The 21,466-nt window shown below is 39.9% G+C and overlaps 1 protein-coding gene and 1 pseudogene across 5 annotated transcripts in view; one reads left to right on the plus strand and one right to left on the minus strand.

Moving 5' to 3' along the window:
• The first annotated feature begins 337 nt into the window (after positions 1-337).
• The window catches only part of SLC35A5 (solute carrier family 35 member A5), a 46,383-nt gene continuing 25,254 nt past the window's right edge, over positions 338-21,466 (plus strand). Inside the window, exons 1-2 of one of the 5 annotated variants that reach the window (XM_043992048.1) lie at positions 338-753; positions 19,995-20,173. In XM_043992048.1, coding sequence (XP_043847983.1) covers positions 683-753; positions 19,995-20,173 — 250 coding nt within the window. In that variant the 5' untranslated portion in view covers positions 338-682. Of the gene's footprint in view, positions 754-19,994; positions 20,174-21,466 lie in introns of those variants that run through there. The other 4 variants (XM_043992049.1, XM_043992050.1, XM_043992051.1 and 1 more) reach the window with 4 other exon arrangements.
• LOC122746451 lies at positions 13,015-14,017 on the minus strand (annotated as a pseudogene).

A 21,466-nucleotide genomic window follows, 5' to 3' on the forward strand; every position in this document is an offset into this window, starting at 1 on the left:
CGCCTCACACCCCACAAGCGGCCCCCGCGGGGGATGGGCAGCCGGCTCCCAGCGCGAGAGCTCGCTACCTCAGACCGCGCCGGCCACCAGGAGTTAAACCAGGGGAAAGTTGGGGGAAGAGAAGCGGGAGAGCGCAGCGGCGCACTCCTCCCTCCACCGCGCGCCTTCTCCTTCCTGCTTCTCACGGGCTCGCACCCCTTCCTTCCTTCCCTCTCTCGCCGTAGTTTAGAACCTCGCAGCCATTGGAGGGCTCACATGACCCCGGCCTCCTCCTGCACGTGATGCGAGCAGGGAAGGGGCGGAGTCACATGGCCCTCCCTCGGCTCTCTCCTCCCATTTCATAAATTCCCCCCGCCTCCATAATGAGCCTGCGCAGTGGGCTCCCTTAGCGGCTCATTTCCTGACTGGTATGTTCTGGTACCAATTCTTCTGGCAGGTCAAGAAGCTGAGCCTTAGGGAACAGAAACGATCATCTTATCGGTCCCTTTCTTCTCCCTAAATCCTCCCCCTCCCACTCCCATTCCCTTCTCCTTCCTCGACAGTTCTCAAAATCTTCGGCTGCTACATCTGCCCGTCACTCCCCAGCCTGGCGTGCACCACCATCCTAACATGGGCTTCCTTCTACGCAGGGGCACCCAGCACCAGGGATAGGTAACAGCACCCCGCGCATTGAAAACCGCGCATGCGTAGGCAGAGGAGCGCCACTGAGGGAATGAGAAACGCTATAAGCCCACTGCGCATGTGTACAAAGAGGTTGGTTGTTTTGTTGTTGTGTTTTTTTTTTCTCTCCTGGTTGGTGGCGGAGGGGAAAAGGGTCGTCTTTATCACGTGACGCGAAGCGGAGCTTGTTGGCCCCTGGAATGCACTTACACATTTGGGAGCTGTCATTTTGGGCTGGTGGAAGAGTGGCGCCACCTTGCGTGGTGCCGGGATTGGGAAATGCAAACGTGATTGGGGCGAGCTCGCGCGCGGTGGACCCTCGGTGTCTCTGGGGATAGGAGGCAGTTCCACCCCAGCCAAACTGGTTCAGGTTTAAAGGCCGGGGATCAGCGCAGGCTCCTCTGTCTGTCTGGCGCTGAACCCATTCTGGGCCTTGGACCCTCTAAGAAGAAAAACCGTTAACTTTTTTTTTCTCGTTTTTTGTTTTTATTAAGAGAGAATTTCCCGTTAACCATGCTAGTCCTCCTCTCATCTCCTTCCCCATCATTTTGGCCTCTGGCTAAGCTATCTCTTGGACCCTTTGGGGTGGGGGGAAGATACAACCACAACACGAGATCCCTTACTATAAGAATGCAATTCTTGTGTTTCCTCCCCTCTCCCCCACACCCTCACCCCCCCCACACACACACACCTGGGGTTTCTGTCTCTTTATACCACCTTAACCGACTTTGTGAAAAATCAAAGCGCCCTTTTTGTTTTTGTCTGAAGGGAGGGATGGAGAGAAGGAAGGGGAGACAAATCCGGACAAACTTGGGGGTTTCTGCCTAATGGCAGGGAGCAAAATTAATTTTCTTCCCTGTTTCATGTCGGGGAACTCAAGTTGCCATTGGAATACTTTTTTTCTGCTAAGGTCACCTTTTTAAAGGAGGGTCGCCTAGGTGACAGGACCACAGCCCTGAAGTTATTCTTTCACCTTTTATTCTGCTCTGATATCTCATCAGCTCCTGCCTCCTTGCCCATAGTAGGGGCTTTGTAAATGTTTGAATAAAATCGTGAATTGAGTTGAATCATAGCTTTTAAGCCCCTGGCATCTTGGAAGCTATACTGACACCTATCCCGTGGAGCACCCATGTCCAAACTTTGTCTTGCAACTGATATCAGTTAAAAAAAAAAGTTTTTAAGCAAGAATAACCAGTATGTGTATGCTTCTTTATACATTGTATATAAGTACGATCTAACAAAAAAATTGTTATAAAACTTAAAAAAATAAAAATGAGAAAATGTTCGATCCAGTTAATAGGGAGTCACTGGAACTTAATTGGGGAGTGAAATGGTCAGCTGAGCACTAGGAAAATCACTGTTAGGTGCTAGCACATAGTAGGAGCTTAATAAAGCAATTTTAGGTGCTTGATTAAAAAAATTTTAGGCACTTGATTAAGTGCCAATACAAAAAAATTGACTGATTGGAAATGGATTAAGAAGAGACAAGTCTGGGAAGCTAGTTGGTAGGATATAAATGGTCCAGGTGGAAAATGAGATCCTGACCTAATGTGGTGGCTTTGTGAGTAAAGAGTAGGGAACAAATGAGGTAGATGTGGAAGATGAATACTTGGCAATTGATTATGTGGGGCAAGAACTTTATGTTGAAACCTATTCATGCCTGTCCATCCTGTGCCCCTCCAGAACAAAAAGGGGGGAGGTCTCAGTCCTAAGTTCAGAGCCTGCTCTAGGAAGGGTGTCTGTCAGTCATGAGGTGAGCTGGGGTCAAGGAGTGGTTATATATAGGAGTGGGGAGGGGTGGCTGAGTTTTCAAATGGCACGTGCTATTTAGTTACAAATGTCCTGAAGGGCTGAGGCCCAGCTCAGAATGAGGAAGATGATTTACTGAGGGGATGTTGGGGAATGAGGGGAGGTGTGGTTGTATGGGAGAGACATACCTTATGATTGGCTAACAGGGAGATGTTGAGATTTGACCCTTATGATCAGGACACTACACACTACAGTATCTCAGTGGACACCAACCTCTACTTTGGACCCAACTACTATAAAGAGCCATTTCTATCTTGACTTAGTTAATGCACTAAGCCACAAGTTATATCAGCTGTTGGATAACTACAATGTGCTGCAATGAAGAGTATTTAACCCAGGTCCTGGGTTAAAATTATGAATCAGCCACATTTTACCCACCTTCCCTCTGAGCTTTAGTTTTCTCATCTGTAAAATTATGGAGTTGGACTAAATTTCAAGAATTATTTTAACTCTGTTTCTTATTCCTATGACCTAGGGGTAAGCATATCATTTGGGTATTACCTTCAAAGGGAAGTTGGAGGGAAGGCATTAAGAACTCGATTACAATACATCATTGGAGGTAATTCTCCTATCAATGAAAGTATAAACCCTTGAAGCATTGACTAATTTGGTTATTATAATCTTTGCTCCATTAACATTTTTAGTATTACAGGGAATAAGCCTGAGGTACTCAGACTTCAGTAATACATTTCCTCATGTTTTCTGTAGCCTTGCAATATATAAACAATGTTTTCAGTAAAGCCTAGAAAATAAATAAAACCAATTGTTTCCACGATGAAGAAACTACTGTTTCTATTAAAGAACAGAGAACAAAAGGCAAGGAAAAATTAAATTAATCATTGAAACTGATAAGTGTATTTCATTCAACAAGCAGGCTTATCTCTAATTCTTAACTAAAGGTGGGAAGTAAAACCACAGACAAAAAATAAAGCTAGATTTTTGCAAGTATAGCAATTCATTCAGAATTCTCAAGGATTAAAAATGTGCTTATAAAGAAAACTAAGTTAAATCATAAATTATTTTATTATTGAAAATTTAAATCAAGTATTTAATAAGTAGAAACCTAGATATACTTGTCAACAAAAATGTAACAATTATTTCTGAGCTATAACCTATTTAATAAGAGGTTTTCTTAAATAATCAATGGAATTATAAAAGTTCATTAGTAGTCTTCAGTCTCTGGAACAATCAGCTCAACCGTTCTCTCAAAGGCTAAAGCAGCTTGTAATATAGTGAATATTGTTTAACTTTTTCAGCATTGTCATTATGAATATTAGCAATTGAATAATGCATTGTAAAAGTAATTGAAGATTCACATACAGGTACTGTGCTTGGAATTGTTGTATGTTCACACTGTCCTTCAAGAGACAAAACTGAAAGCATCTTCTTATTTGGTTAGGAAAACAGGGGAGTAAATGCACCTAAGCAACAAACCCATCAGCAAATTACAGATGGGAGTAGTACTGATAATGATAAAAAATGAAAACTTAAACAAATTAGTTGGCTCCCTTAGGCTTCAGTAATAGGGTTTGCTTCAGGACACTGCGGAAATTTAAGAAGGGTAAACTATAGGAAAATCCTCTCCATATTCAGTATTGTTCAGGTCCTTTATTAAAACAGTATGATAAGTTTTGATTTCATAGCTGGAATGTAATATAACTATGATACAATATAATGGAAAGAGTACCAGAGTGAGTCAGGAAATCTGGATTCTAGTCACTACCCAGTGGTGCTGTCACTACCCAGATGTATGATTTTGGATCAATTTTTCACCTTTTTAGCCTTCAATAAATCTTGGTTTTGCCCTGGCAGTCTTAATATAAGAAATGTACACCTCATATTAAAAAATTCATTGATCTTCCTGGTACTAGTAGCTGCTCTCCACCTTCTCCTTCTCAAGGATATCCTGAACAATGTATCCTCCACAATTAGCCATGGTGAGCAAGACTCTAGAGGGTATGATTTGGGGCTGAGGTAACATTGTCAGTCAGTTTATTAAGTACCAACAAGGTGCTAGGCCCTGTGGGGATACAAAGGTAAAAATGAAACAGACTGCCCTCAAAGAACTTACATTCTGTCAGGGTGGAAAACATGAAACATATATAAATGTGTATAAAATAAGTGCAAAATTATTTTTCAGGGAGAAGGCATCACCAACTGGAAAGGCCCCTGAATGAGTTATGAAGGAAACAAAGGATTTTAAAGGGCATATAAGTGAGGAGTACAGAGTGCTTTATATGCATTAGCCTGTTTGAACCTTGTAACAAACTTGTGAGGCAGGTCCTCAGGTATAATGATCTGAGAAACAGAAAACTTGAGAGAATTGCCCATTGTCACTTTTCTCTTTTCATTCTGAATTGGTGATCTTATCACCTTCCTGAGATTTATTACCATTTCTGCATATGCTTCCTTATTTATCTAGCTCTTATCTCTCTCCTCAGCACCATCCCAGAATCACCAACTGCCTGTTGAACATTTCAAACTTGATGACTCATAGGTATCCCAAACTCAGCAGATCCAAAACAGAATTCATTACCTTTACCCCCAAACTCTCCCGTTTTTCAAAACTTCCCTATTATTGACCAGAGGGTAACCATTCTTCCAGACACCCAGATTAGCGGCCTCAACTCTTCTCTCAGTTACTCCACATATTCTAATCAGTTACCAAATCTTGTAATTTCTCCTTCCATAAGTGTTTTTATAGACATTCCCCTAGCACAGCCACCCTCCTAGTTCAGACCTTCATCCCCTCAGTTCTGGATCAGTAACTTTCTAATCGCTCTTCGTGCCTCAAATTCCCTACTCAAATCCATCTTCCACATAGCTACCAAAGTGATTTTCTTAAAGTGTGGTATCTTTCTACTCAATAAGCTCCATTGACCCTCTTACAGGATCAAATATAGAGATCTTTGGCACCTAAATATTTTCACAACTTGTCCTTTTCCTATTTTTCCAAACTTTTTACATTCTACTTTCTATGAATGCACAACCATGTGCAGCATGGGCATGCTGGCCTGCTTGTTGTCTCTTGTCCATGATGCTCCATCTCCTATTCCTTGCCTTTGCCCTGGCTGTTCCATGCTTTGAATGATCTCCCTCCCATTCTTGAACTCCATAATTCCTTGGCTTCCCATCAGCTGCTAGTGCCATGTCCTGTAAGATTACCTTCCACCTACTCCATATTTATCTTGCATGTTCTAATTTACATTCATTGTCTATAACATGAAAATGTAAGTTCCTTAAAGGCAGGAACTGGTTTTGGTTTTGGTTTTACTTTTTCTCTGTATCCTTAGCTCTTAACAGAGTGCCTGGCAGGTAATAAATGCTAATTGGTTCTAGGCATGAGAGTGTATTCACTCAAAAGCACAGAAGTGGGAGATACAGTGTTGTATATGAAGAAGAAGGCCACTTGTACAAACACATACATACACACACGTGTACACACATACATACACGTGTACACACACCCATACACACATACACATACATGCATACATGCATAATACATGCACAATACATACACACATGTGTACACACATACATACATGCACACACGTGTACACACATACATACACGTGTACATACACATACATACATGTGTACATACACGTGTCCACACCAACACCCACACACATATACACACCCACACACACACACATACATACACGTGTACACACACATACATACACACACGTGTACACACATACACACATACATATACGTGTACATACATGCATAATACATGCATAATACACATACACACATACACACAAGTACATACACGTGTACACACACGTGTACACATGTGTACACACATACATACATATACGTGTACATACATACATGTACGTGTACACACATACATACATACATATACGTGTACACACATACATATACACGTGTACATACACACATGATACGTGCATGATACACACGTACGCACACACATACACACATGCACACACATACATATATACATGTACATATATGCAAAATACACACACCCATACACATACACATGATGCATGCATGATGCATGCATGATGCACATGTGCACACATACACATACACACATGTACGTGTACACACACGCACATACATATACGTGCACATATATGTGTACAGACATGCGCAACAATACAACCCATACACACCCATACACATACATGCCTGATACATGTCTGATACATGCGTGTATCATGCGTGTATCACGCATGTATCGCGCCTGATACGCGTGTACGTACACACTACACACATTCACACATACACAATACATATACGTGTGCGTACACACATACATATGCGTATACATACATATATACGTGTAAATACATGCATAATACATACGCACCCATATACAGGCATGACACATGCATGATACACACGTGCACACATACACGTATATACGTGTGCGTACACACATACATATACGTCCACATACATGTGTACATACATGCATAATACATGCGCAACAATACACACCCATACACATACATGTGTGATACATGCGTGATACAAGCATGATACACGCATGCGTACACACTACACACATTCACACACATACAAAATACATATACGTGTACATACACACATATACGTATACATACATATATACTGTAAATACATACATAATACACGCATAATACACACCCACATACACGCATGACACTTGCACGCACACATACACGTGTATGTATGTAGTATGCATGTATCAGGCATACAGTATGTATGTGTTACGCATGCATCATACATGTACATGCATGATACGTGCACAGTACACACCCATACACATACATGCATGATGCATGCATGATACACACGTACACACGTGTACATACATCCACGTGTACATGCACACATACACACAGGCATACATATACGTGTACACGTATGCATAATACATGCATAACACATCCATACACACACGCATGGCACATGCATGACACACATGATGCACGCATGATACATGAGCGTGTACATACACACATACATATACGTGCACATACATGCATGATACATGCATACACATACATACACATACATACACATACATGCACACATACATGCACACGTGTACACACACATTCACAATACATACATATACGCGTGCATACACACATACATACACATACGTGTACATACATGCATAATACATACATAATACATACACACCCATACATGCATGATACACACATACATACACACACGTGTACACACATGCATGCATGCACGTGTACACACATACACGTGTACATACACACATACATATACGTGTGCATACACGTGTACACACACCCATACACACACGCATACATGCATAATACATGCATAATACATACACACATACATACACCCGTATACATATGCGTATACATACACACATATACGTATACATACATACACATGTGTACATACATGCACAATACATGCATAATACATTCCTAATACATGCATAATACATACACACATACATAATGCATACATGATACATGCATGATACACATACACGTGTACATACACAGCACATACACGTGTACACACATACATACGTGTACATACATGCATAATACATAATACATACATGATACATGCGTGGTACATGCATGCACGTGTACATGCACTGTACACATGCATACACGCATACACACATACACACGTGTACACACATACATACACGTGTACACACATACCCACACACACCCATACACACATACACACATTCATGTCATGCCATATCATGTCATGTCATATCATGCCAGGCCTATCATGCTATATCATGCCATGTCATGCCATATCATGCCACGTCCATGTCACATCATGCCATGTCCATGTCATATCATGCCATGTCCATGTCATATCATGCCATATCATGTCATGTCACATCATGCCATGTCATGTCACATCATGCCATGTCATGCCATATCATATCATGCCATGTCATGCCATATCATGTCATGTCATATCATGCCATGTCATGCCATGTTCATGCCATATCATGCCATGTCCATGTCACATCATGCCATATCATGCCATGTCATATCATATCATGCCATGTCATGCCATATCATGCCCATGTCATATCATGTCATGCCATATCATGCCATATCATATCATGCCATGTCCATGTCATATCATGCCATGTCCATGTCATATCATGCCATATCATGTCATGTCACATCATGCCATATCATGCCATGTCATGCCATGTCATATCATATCATGCCATGTCATGCCATATCATGCCATGTCCATGTCATATCATGCCATATCATGTCATGTCATATCATGCCACATCATGCCATATCATGCCATGTCATATCATATCATGCCATGTCATGCCATATCATGCCCATGTCATATCATGTCATGCCATATCATGCCATGTCCATGTCATATCATGCCATATCATGCCATGTCATGCCATGTTCATGCCATATCATGCCATGTCATGCCATGTCATGCCATGTCATATACTGTCATGCCATGGCATGATATCATATCGTATCATATCGTATCATATCATATCATATCATATCATATCATATCATATCATATCATATCATATCATATCATATCATTCAGGACCTGAATCATATATTCAGGAGGACCTGAGTTCAAATCTGGCCTCAGACACAACGCTTACTAGCTGCGTGACCTTGGGCAAGTCACTTAACCCTCATTGCCCTGCAAAAAAAAAAAAATTAGCTATGAGGGGATAAGGGCAAGCATGAGAGGGTAATGGCAGCATCTGTGAAGAGAAGGGAGCAAATACAAGAGATGTTTTGAATTGATAAATAACAGGAATTAGCAACAGATATGACTATGAGGGGTATATGTGAGTAAGGAGTGCAGGATTGCTAGAAGTTTGAGAATCCAGGTGACCGGTGGTACTCTCAGGGCTGGGAAAGTTCAGAATGGAGAGGGGATGGTTTGAGGGGGATGAAAATGAGCTGTTTATTCTTATACATCTGATTTAGTTCTTGATATATTTTAGAAATGAGGCTTTTATCAGAAGTACTGGCCATAAAAATTGTTTCCCAGCTTTCTGCATCCCTTCTAATTTTGGATGCATTGCTTCTGTTTGTATAAAACCTTTTTTCCCATTTGGCCAGATGAATTTTTTAAGGAATTGTTTTCTTCAGTCAATCTTTGTGCTTCCTTTTCTAAGTTGCTAATTCTTTTTTCATAATTTTCTCGTGTTGCTTTCATTTCTCTCCCCATTTCTCTCAATTAATTTTTAAAATCCTTTTTGAGCTCTTCCAAGACAGCTTTTTGTTCTTGAGACCAATTCATCTTCCCTCTTGAAGCTTCACATGTAGGCAATTTGGGAGTATTGTCCTCATCTGAGTTTTTGTTTGCCTCTTCCTTGTCAATACAGAAGCTCTCAATGGTGAGAGCTCTTTTTTGTTTCTTACTGATACTGCAGCTTTTTTTTTTTTTTAAGTTGAGATCTGCTCTGGGGGCACCAGGTCCCTGTTTCAAGCTTCTTGTGCTGGGGTATAGGGGCTGTGTCACTGGCTTTCTACACTGGGGCCTCTATGGCTTGTGGATTTATCCCCACCCAGGCCCTGCTAGCTGCACACTGGGATCAGTAGGCCTGGTCGCACTTGTCCTGTGAGTGGCTGTCCAGCTGGCAGCCTGCCCTCCTGGCAGGTGATGGTGGGTTTTGCCACTGTGCTGCTGCGCCACCAGCTTGTTGATCCAGGATCCAGGGGCCTCAGTTGCTCAGCTGTGGCCCACAGCTTCCTGTTGTCTTGCCTACCCCGCTCTGTGCTGCGCTGCACCTCCCTTTTGCCCCAGTGAGACCGACCTTTCCTGAAGTCTTCTAAATTATCTCTGGTTGGAAAACTGTGTCTCTCTGTCTCTTTGCAGGTTCTGTTGTTTCAGAATCTGTCTAGAGGCTTGATTTAATGTTCTTTTTGAGGGAACAGAAGGAGATCTTAAGCAATTTGCTGGCTACTCTCTGCCATCTTGGCTCTACCCCTATCACCCCTAGACTTTTAACTACTTTTATCTAAATCATAAAACAAAGTCTGCTATCCTTCTGGAAATGCATTTACTTCTTTGTTGACTTCTTTTTCATTCTACTGTATTTGTTGACTATTCTAGTCTATTGTGAATTAATTCTTTATTATACTACAATGAATACCATCAGACTATTCAGCTACACTGTCATACCCTGAGATGTAACTAGAATTTTTTTAACCTGGTGCAAAGAGTGAGGGATGAATTTTAAAAGACAATCTGACCTTACGTGGAGTTGCTCTGAGAAAGAGGACAGTCAATCCTTTTACCTCAAGCAATTTGTGAAGAAGGTGGTGTTGGGAGAGGAGTAAGAGGAACATCATGGCTGAGCTAGTGAAGGACTGAAAAGCACTGAGACAGTGATTACCACAGGGAAGAAGTACCCCATGCCTCCCCACAACTCCCATGACTATAAAACCCCATTTACTCAACACTAGTTATAGTTTTAGGAAAACCCTAAGGTATTCACTTAATTTAGAAAGACTGTTTCAGCCAAGCTTATTACTGCTATGTATATATAATACACTGTAAGGGGCTAAAATTCTAGGTATGATGTCTAAAATCTAATGAGTGGTCGCCTTAAGTTAGAAGCTTTAGCATGAGTTTAGACTTTTAAGTATTTATTAAAATATATTAGGGGTTAGTAAAGAGAAACATGTGAATAAAAAACTTAGATCTGTCTGCTCTCTCCCTAATCTCCTTCCCCTGCTGCCAAGCCAAAGTCTCCAACCCAAAAGATACCCCTCCTTAGGGGCTTCTTCCCGAAGCCTCCTGCAAAACAGGAAGCAGGGCTGTCCACACACACACAACTCCAAGCTAATTGGCTACTGATTGACACAACAGACGGTTCTATAGATGTAAGTTCTGGACACCGGGCAACTTCTGAATGCTAAAGTCACATGGTTTCTTTAACACATGCTTTCTCCTCGTGGAGGAGCTTCCCTGCAATATCTCTCCAGCAGGGGGTGTCATTCCAATTCTCACAATACTTAATATTTATTGAATTGTTTGCTTTATGAGACCATGGAAATGAATCAGAACTTAGATTATCCTTTCACTAAGTGCCTCCACAGAGTGCTTAACTATATTGGTTAACTTTCAGCATAGCAGTACTAGAAAAAGTGATCTGTTGTGTAGGTCATGAAAGACATTGAGCTGGACATGGCAACATACGCTTGTAATCCCTACTACTTGGGGACACTGAGGCTGATGGTTTCCTTGAGTTCATGAATTCTGAGCTACAATGGTGTTAAGAAGAGCAGATATCCACACTAAATTTGACATTTAGTAGGATGAGCCCCTGGGAATAGAGGCTGTGCAATAAGGAGAAAAACAGCCCAAGTTGGAAAAATGGTACAGATTACCATATCAACATTGTGGTTCAACTCTGAGTGGCTTCTGTATTTCATCTCAGGTACAATAGATTTAGAGTGGAAGAGACTAGAGAGGAGAGGACAGGAGAGAAGAGGACAGGAGAGGATAGGGAGACTTAGAAAGAGCTTAGGTTTTTTTTTTTCTCAATAGTCAATTGCAACTTTATATTTCAGGCATTAAAGTATAATATTCAGATATAGTTCCATTTCTAAGAGAAACCATACCAAAGATCCCAGGAAACAGTAAGAAAATATTTGCTACTATACTCCTACATAAGCCAGTTCTGTATGACATGCATCACAAGTATCTGGGTTAAGGGAGGAAAGAAGACTTGTTATACTGCTTTAGAACACAGAATTGGCAATCTCATCTTAACTAGTGAAATGTGAAAGTTAGTTGAAAAGATAAGTTCCAAATAAACAATAAAATCTTATTCAAGTTTGCATTACTCAAGCCCACTTTTCCACTGACCTTTAACTGTTCCACCTAAAGATTAACTTTAGCTAATTAAATTTGAGAGAGGCATCATGGAATAGTGAATAAAGAGCTAGCCTTGGAGTCAGGAAGCCCTGGGTTCAAGTTCTGCCTCTGACATTTGCCTAGTGACTTTTGGAAAGCTACTTAACCTCGTAGTGTCCCAGACAAATAAATTATAAATTAGAGAAGGTACAGATCTACATTGTTAGAGGAAGTTCCTCACCAGGAGCTCGTTATATCAATGCAATCACAAGTCCCATAAAAAAAAGGAATCCAAATTTGAAGCGTTACATTTTTTAAGTGTCCTTGCATAATCCCAAATCAAAATGGAGATATTCCTTCCCATCCACAAAATAAAGAAACAATATTACTTTATTAAAATACTGAATTTATTTCACATGTATACTTTGTCTCCCATTTCCATTTGTCTGACCACCACTACTACTATGCCCTATCATAACATTCCATACATACTTAAATGAAGCAAAGGGTGGAGTTCCATCTTTGAAAACTAAACAGGCATTTTGGACAACACATTCTTGGCAAAGTAATCTGGATGACATTTATCAGACACGGTAGGGAAAGTTCTCACTCTGCATTATAAAAAGGACAGCCAGATATCAACTGTTACAAAAATAAGATGGAAAATTTTTAACAAAATGTTCAAACTTATTTTCTTAAAGAGATTTCCTCCACAACCAGAGATCTTGAATAGCCTCCTGATCAGACATCCGGAAGCAATTCTTTACATAGTTGATGAATTTGCCTTCCACTTTGGGGAGGGAACCACCCTTTCCAATGCTTGCTTGCATTTTTGCTTTAATATCCTCTAGAGAAGTGGGTCCTTTGGGGGTATTGGGAGTCTTGTCCTGCTTTTTTGAAGGATTCTTGACCTTTTGATTTTGGTGTGGACAGCTTTGAGTCTTTTCCATTCTGGTTTGATTTTTGTGCATTTTTTTTTTTTTTTAGTGAGGCAATTGGGGTTAAGTGACTTGCCCAGGGTCACACAGCTAGTAAGTGTTAAGTGTCTGAGGCCGGATTTGAACTCAGGTACTCCTGACTCCAGGGCTGGTGCTCTATCTACTGTGCTACCTAGCTGCCCCGATTTTTGTGCATTTTTTGTGGCAGTATCCCGAATAGATTTTTTCACTGGAGGGGTCTTTTCTTCACTTTCCTCATCTTCAAAGCCATCATCATCTTCTTCAGACAGTTTTACCTTTTTCTGAGGAACCTTACTACCAACTCCAGGAGCATATCGTTTGCCAGACATATTTAAGAGTTTCATTTCATCTTCCTTTTCATCATCTGATTCTGCATCTTCCTCCAGTGCTACTAGGTGCTGGCCACTCCCATGTACAGGCCCTGAACCACTGCAGAACTACTAGTGGTGTAATCTCAAATCCACCTAGAGAAATTGTAGGCTGCACAGACATTTTCAACGATGCCAGTGTTACTTTAATTGGGTTGCCTTTGTAGTTCAATGCCTCTGCTTCAACAATATGCAATTCGTCCTTTGTACCAGCTCCTAAACTCACAGTCCTCGATGACAAATGGTGTTCATTTTTATCATTATCTACCTTAAAATGATAATCTTTTTCAGCCTTTAGTTCACAACCAAAGAGAAAATTCTGAGGCCAGAGGGGCTCATATCCATTTCCACTGAGTCCTCCATTTGTGCAGCGATACTGAGGAGAGCAGAGCAATGCCGAGAGGATAGCGGACGGACAGATCAGCTCTGGCTCCCAAGGGGCTCCACTCAGGACGGAATCACCAAGAGAGTTTCTTTTAACTAATTGTCACCAAAGAGTGAACAACTTCAATAGCAAAATCAGTGTGTCTACCACGATAGGGGCTACTAAGATACACAGGGCTCTGTCCCTTCATGTTACCAAACTATCTTAATATTTTTCTTTTTTTTTTCTCATTGTCTACTCTTCTCCAATGTCAATATTTGCTGCTTACCACCAGTCTCACTGCTTCTACCCACCCCTCTTTTTTTTTTTTTATTTTTTAGTGAGGCATTTGGGGTTAAGTGACTTGCCCAGGGTCACACAGCTAGTAAGTGTTAAGTGTCAAGTGTCTGAGGCCAGATTTGAACTCAGGTACTACTGACTCCAGGGCCAGTGCTCTATCCACTGTGCCACCTAGCCGCCCCAAACACCCCTCTTCTTTCTTTGGTATATTTTCCCCACCAGCTACTCCCAAATCTGTTGACTTTTATAACCATCATTAACCAATGAAAGTTTTCCTTTCCTTCTAAGTCAATGAATCAACTAATCATTTTACATTGGGGGAATATTTCTTCAATATTCATTTCTTCTTGTCCCTTTTCATTGTTGCTCAATGTTTAGGACAGTTACTTTTTTTAAAAAAATAATTAATTATTGTTTGATTTTTGTTGTTTTTGTTTTTATTTGTGGGGTTTTTTTTTAGGACAGTTACTTTTTTGGGATTGGGTTAAGTGACTTGCCCAGGGTCACACAGCTAGTAAGTGTCAAGTGTCTGAGGCCAGATTTGAACTCAGGTCTTCCTGACTCCAGGGCCAGTACTCTATCCACTGTGCCACCTAGCTGCCCCAGGACAGTTACTTTTTAATTTCAAGTGCTGTCCTAGGTATTTGATGTTGACTGGCAGCTGACCAGAATAACTATTACTTTATGTGTCTTCATAGCATTTACTATGAAAGACAGAGATAGAGAACCTATTATTTCATTGATTTAGTTCATTCTCAGAGAAGGAAACTCTTTTACCAATGCAAATCACCTTTGTTGCCTAGAGCACTGAGAAGTTAAGTTCCTTGTCCAGGGTCACATGGCCTGTGTTAGAGGCATAACTTGAACCTGGAGCTTCCTGGCTTCAAGGCCAGGTCTCTATTATGCTGCAGTATATCATGAAAGATGCTGACGATAAAGTTAAGGCAGTGGGTATTCTTATAGGGTTTTATAAATTATTATTTAGGCAGCTATATGAAGAACCTCCACTGGATGCTTCTTTGTGACCTAGAAGTGAACATGAACTCTTAGAAGCCATGGAAGGACAGCACAAACTCTAGCAGGCCCTACCCAGGTGGAAGTGTTTGAAAGGTGGACTCTGTCATCTGAGCAACCAGCCCACTTAAGTCCTGAGGCCTTCCTTACCAGGAAGTTAGCCATCAGGCAGCATTTTTTTTTTTCAGCCATAGCAACTCATGAATATCATCTGCTAAAGCATAGAGTTGTGATCTACATAAGTGGAGGTTATAAAATCATGGCACCTTAAAGAAAGTATATAAAGGATGTGTTTATGAGAAAATGTTATTTAAAACTACATTGGTCACACATACATACATATGTACAAACCTATGTGTATATGTGTATTAACACATGCATACTGATCATATACACTGTGAGAAAATAATGGGATTTGGCAGATGCCCAGGGGCCCCACCTGAAGATTGATTTGGAATTGATTGAATTGGGTAAGACTGACTGATAGACTTACTGAGAACCTACTTAAGGTTGATTAAATTGAGAGCACACCTGGCTGGCCCCAAGTGGGATGTTGTTCTCAGAGGCTGTGGACTACAACATCAACACGAGACCACCCTCAACCAATCAGTTTGAAGGACCTCCCCTTCGGGGGTAGGGGGACAGGAAGTAGGAGGTGAGACTGGCTCCCTGGGTCTGCCCTTTTCATTCTGGGACTTTGGGTGGGTTGCAGAGAGAGGAAAGGAGATAGGCTTTTCTTCCTTTACTTTCTGTACTCCATGTGTTCTCTTTACTCTTTAATAAATGCTTAATGCCAAACACTGGTGCTAATGTTTCTAGCTTATAAGTAAACCTTAGCTAGTTCTCCCCACACACTGGGGGTAGAAACAAGGTAACCTCACATTAGATTTTAAATGCCACAACACCCATATAAATATACGTGTGTGTATATATATGTGTGTGTGTGTGTGTGTGTGTGTGTGCTACTTATTTCCCGTAGAATATAAACTCCTTGAGGGAAATGGAGGTTTTGTTTTTGTATTCCCAGCACCCATTACAGGGCCTGGCACATAGTTAGCAGTTAATGTTTGTTGAGCTAATAAGTTAACCTTATTGCATCTTATCTCCACTTCCTTTTAAGAAACAGACTGCTCCATATGTTCTGTGTGGCTTCCCTCTCTGTTTCCTGGTCTTCCCACACTTAAACATGGATATCTCACCAAAACTGTATTTAGCATTTTATTTTCCCCAATTATATATAAAAACAATTTTTAACATTCATTATTAAAACTTTGAGTTCCAAATTCTCTCCCTTCCTCCCGCCCCACCCCTCTTTGAAAGGCAAGCAATTCAATATAAGTTATACGTGTGTAGTCATGTAAAACATTTCCATGTTAGTCATGTGAAAGAGAACAGACCCAAAAAATCCTCAAGAAATTTTTTTTTTTGGTGGGGCAATGAGGGTTAAGTAACTTTCCCAGGGTCACACAGCTAGTAAATGTGAAGTGTCTGAGGGTAGATTTGAACTCAGGACCTCCTGACTCCAGGCCCAGTGCTTTATCCACTGCACCACCCAGCTGCCCCCAGGAAAAAATTTTTTTTAAAAAAAATTATGCCTCAGTCTGTATTCAGACACCATCAGTTCTTTTTCTGGGGATGGATATAATTTTCATCATAAATCTTTCATAGTTCTCTTGGATCATTGTATTACTGAGAATACCTAGGTAATTCACAGCTGATCATCTTGCAATATTGCTGTTATTTTGTACACAGTATATTTCACTTTGCATCAGCTCATGTAAGTCTTTCTAGGTTTTTCTGAGAGCATCCTGCTCATCATTTCTTATAGCACAATAGTATTCCATCATAATCACATACCACAGTTTGTTCAGCCATTTCCCAATTAATTGGCATCTCCTGAATCTGTAATTCTTTACTACCAGAAAAGAGTTGCTGTAGATAATTTCTGTACATATAGGTCCTTTTCCTTTTTTTAAAAAAAAAAATCTCTTTTTGGATATAGACCTAGTAGTGGTATTGCTAGGTCAAAGAGTATATTTTATAGCCTTTTGGGCATAGTTCCAAATTGCTCAATGAAATGGTTGAATCAGTTTACAACTCCACCAACAGTGCATTAATGTCTCATTTTCCCCATATCCCCTACAGTATTTGTCATTTTCCACTGCTGTGCTGTTATCCAAGCCAAATCAAGCCAAGCTAATCCCCAGAATTGTTTTGATTTTCATTTTTCCAATTAATAGTGAGTTAGAGCATTTTTATATGGCTAGAGATAGCTTTCATTACTTCACCTGAAAACCATTCATATCTTTTCATTATTTAGCAGTTAGGGAATGGCTCTTATTTCAATATTAATTAGAATAAATTTGACTCAGTCCTCTATATGTTTGAGAAATTAGGCCTTTATCAAACAAACTTGATTCAAAAATTTTTTCAGTTACTGTTGCAAACTGTATTTTCTTCCATCCTATTCCCTCCCCATGACATTTATTTTATTCTCTATCTCCTTTCACCCTGTCTCTCCTCAAAAGTGTTCTGCTTCTGATTACCCCTTCCCCCAATCTCCTCTCCCTCCTATCATATCCCCCCATCCCCTCCTTCTCATACTTTCCTGCAGAGTAAGATAGATTTCTATACCCAATTGAGTGTATATGTTATTCCCTCTTTGAGCAAATTCTCATGAGAGTTCCCCAGCACCACCGTCATCTGGCCATCAGCTGTAAAGCTTTTTCTTGCCTCTTTTATATGAGATAATTTACCCCATTCTACCTTTCCCTTTCCCTTTCTCCCAGTGCATTCTTCTCTCACCTCTTAGATATAATCTTCATATTCAACTCACACCTGTGCCCTCTGTGTGTGTGTGTGTGTATATGTGTGTGTGTGTGTGTGTATGTGTGTGTATTCCATCTAACTGCCCTAATTATGAGAAAGTCCTTATGAGTTACAAGTATCATCTTACCATGTAGGAATGTAAACAGTTTGACTTTTAAAATCCATAATCATTTCCTTTTCCTCTTTACCTTTTTATGCTTCTTTTGAGTCTTGTATTTGAAAGTCAGATTTTCTATTCAGCTCAGGTCTTTTCATCAAGAATGCCTGAAAGTCCTCACTTTCATTGAATGACCAGTTTTCCCACTGAAATAGGTGATTCTTAGTTGTAATTGAAGTTCCTTTGCCCTGTGGAATATCATATTCCAAGCCCCCTGATACTTTTTTTTATAGAAGCTGTTAAGTCTTGTGTTATACTACATCTGGCTCCACAATACTTGAATTGTTTCTTTCCAACTATTTGCAGTATTTTCTCCCTAACCTGGAAGCTCTAGAATTTGGCTATAATATTTCTGGGAGTTTTCATTTTGGGATCTCTTTCAGGAGGTGAACAGAGAATTATTTCAATTTCTATTTTACCCTCTGGTTCTAGAATATCAGGGCAGTTTTCCTTGATGATTTCTTGAAAGATGATATCTAAGGTCTTTTTTTTTTTATGGCTTTCAGGTAGTCCAATCATTTTAAAATTATCTCTCCTGGATCTGTTTTCCAGTTCAGTTACTCTTCCAGTGAGATATTTCACATTGTCTTCTGTTTTTTCATTCTGTTGGTTTTGTTTTATTGTTTCTTGATTTCTCATTAAATCATTAGCTTCCATTTGCTCGATTCTAATTTTTAAGGAATTATTTTCTTCATTGAGCTTTTGTACTTCCTTTTCCATTTGGCCAATTCAGTTTTTCAATCTTTTCCTCATAGGCTTTTTCTACCTCTTTTACCATTTAACCCAGTCTGTTTTGTAAGGTGTTATTTTCTTCAGTATTTTTGTGTCTCCTTTCCCAAGCTGTTGACTTTTTTTTGTGATTGTCTTACATCACTCTACCTCTCTTACTTTACTTTGAAAGTCCTTTTTGAGCCCTTCCATGGCCCCTCTCCTTGATACAATAGGCCTTTCCTTCTGAACTTCTAAGTTGTCTTTGGCTAGAAAATTATTTCACCCTGTCCTTTTGTGGGTTCTGCTGCTCCAGGAATTGTTTAAAGGTATTTGGAGGGTTCTTAGGGAGAGCTCAGGTGAGTCACTGCTTTTCTTCCACCATCTTGGCTCTTCCTCCTTCACCAAACTATTAAAAAATTGTATTGGAAGTGAATATTAAGATTCCCCATAATATGAATCCAAACAAGGGACCTTTCAGCTTGATAGTTAATTTCTTTGAAGTTGTATCACTTACTTAAAGAATTGAAAATGGAAATACTATCTCAGTTTGAACTTTTTCTGGTTTTTGATAACTTAATAAGTTTCCATCTTATTTCAGTTCAAGAAGCACTTATTATGTTTCAAGTATTGTTCTAGGCACAGGGGATACATAAGCAAAAATAACGAAACAGTCTTATTGTGCACAGACAAATAATAACTGAGGGGGTCAAGAAAGACCTATAAAGAGGTAGTACTTGAGGTAAGCTTGAAGGGAAGCATGGGCTCCAAGAGTGGAGGTGAAATGGGGAGACCATTCCAGATATGGGACACACATAGGAACAGAAATGGGAGATTGCATGTCATATACTGACAGCTTCAAATTGAAGGTGTTGGGGGAAGTAATATATAAGACTTGGAAAAGTGTCATCAGTTCTGCCAAATTACTTGCTTGCCCATTTTCTAACACTGAATTTTTGCTTATGAAGGTTTTGCTTTGTTAAAGGCTACAAACAGCCAGACGGTTCAGACATTGGAATGGAAGGCAAGTGCTGTAGTCAACCTGGACCACAGATTACATCAGTGGCTTCCACAACCCTTCTGGGGGCCATGTTTGTGGCTTTAAGTTCAAGTCGTATTCTGTTGATGAAATTCTCAGCCAATGAAGGTATGTTAATATCTGCGCTCATTCTAGAAACCTATATTGTCTTCCTAGTACTGCCAGTGACTCAGCATGAATCATATCTGTCTTTAATTTACTTATGTGAAATATAGGACTAAAACCATCCCCTACAAAGTGAAATTGCTGAGTATGGGCGATGAGGTATATTGATATTAAATTTGTTTTGTCTTATTGAGCAACATTTTTTATTCTGTTGTAGGGTGCCTGGTGGATTAGGTTAATAGTCAAGTATGGGACAGTAACTACTTTGTGTGGTCCATCTTGCTAATATCTGAATTTTTAAAAAAATTATTCTGAATTCAAACACCCAAATTTTTTTTCATAACACAAAAAGAGGATTCTTTATGAAACCATGAATCTCCATTTCATAGAGATGCTACTTGTTTTTTTAAATTATATAATAAATTCTACACCTTATTTTCAAAACTGTTCTCTTTGTTCTTCTAAACTACCTTCTTTTTTTCTTCTTTGCATTAAAAAAAAAAAGGTTATGATGCTTCTTGGGGTAGGGAAGGATGGAGGGGATCACTTTTGCTAATCCTCCAACACCCTCCTAATTAAAAATAGAAAGGGTGGGGTGGACGGATAACCTTGTAACAAAGCAGAGGCAAGCAAAACAATTCCACAAAATGACCGTGTCCAGAAATGTAAACCTCTTTGTCAGGAGGTCAGTATCATGCCTCATCATAGATTTTATGGAGACATGGTTTGCTATGGAATTGATCAGAGTTCTTAAGCCTTTCAAAGTTGTTTTTCTTTATGATACTGTTGTCTTTGTATAAATTGTTCTCCTCTGGTTCTCTGCTCTTTACTCTGTATAAGTTCATACTGCCCAGGATTCTCTGAAATCATCTCTTATAATTTCTTACAACACAATATTACTCTATATTCATATACCATTATTCAATATTCATATACCAGAATTTGTTCAGTCATTCCTAGGACTTTCAGGACATAGACAATGGATTCTCTCTTAATTTTGCCCTCTGAAGCTAATAAATCTGGGCAGTTTTCATCTATGATTTCTTGAAATGGAGAATCCAAGTATTTTTTTTGGGGGGGGGCAGGGCAATGAGGGTTAAGTGACTTGCCCAGGGTCACACAGCTAGTAAGTGTCAAGTGTCTGAGGCCAGATTTGAACTCAGGTCCTCCTGAATCCAGGGCCAGTACTTTATCCACTGCGCCACCTAACTGCTCCCTCCAAGTATTTTTTAAATCATTGTTTTCAAAGAGAGCATAATGTTTCTTAAATTATCTTTTGATCAGTTATTTCTTATA

The sequence above is a fragment of the Dromiciops gliroides genome, chromosome 3, assembly GCF_019393635.1.
Source record: "Dromiciops gliroides isolate mDroGli1 chromosome 3, mDroGli1.pri, whole genome shotgun sequence".
Lineage (NCBI taxonomy): Eukaryota > Metazoa > Chordata > Mammalia > Microbiotheria > Microbiotheriidae > Dromiciops > Dromiciops gliroides.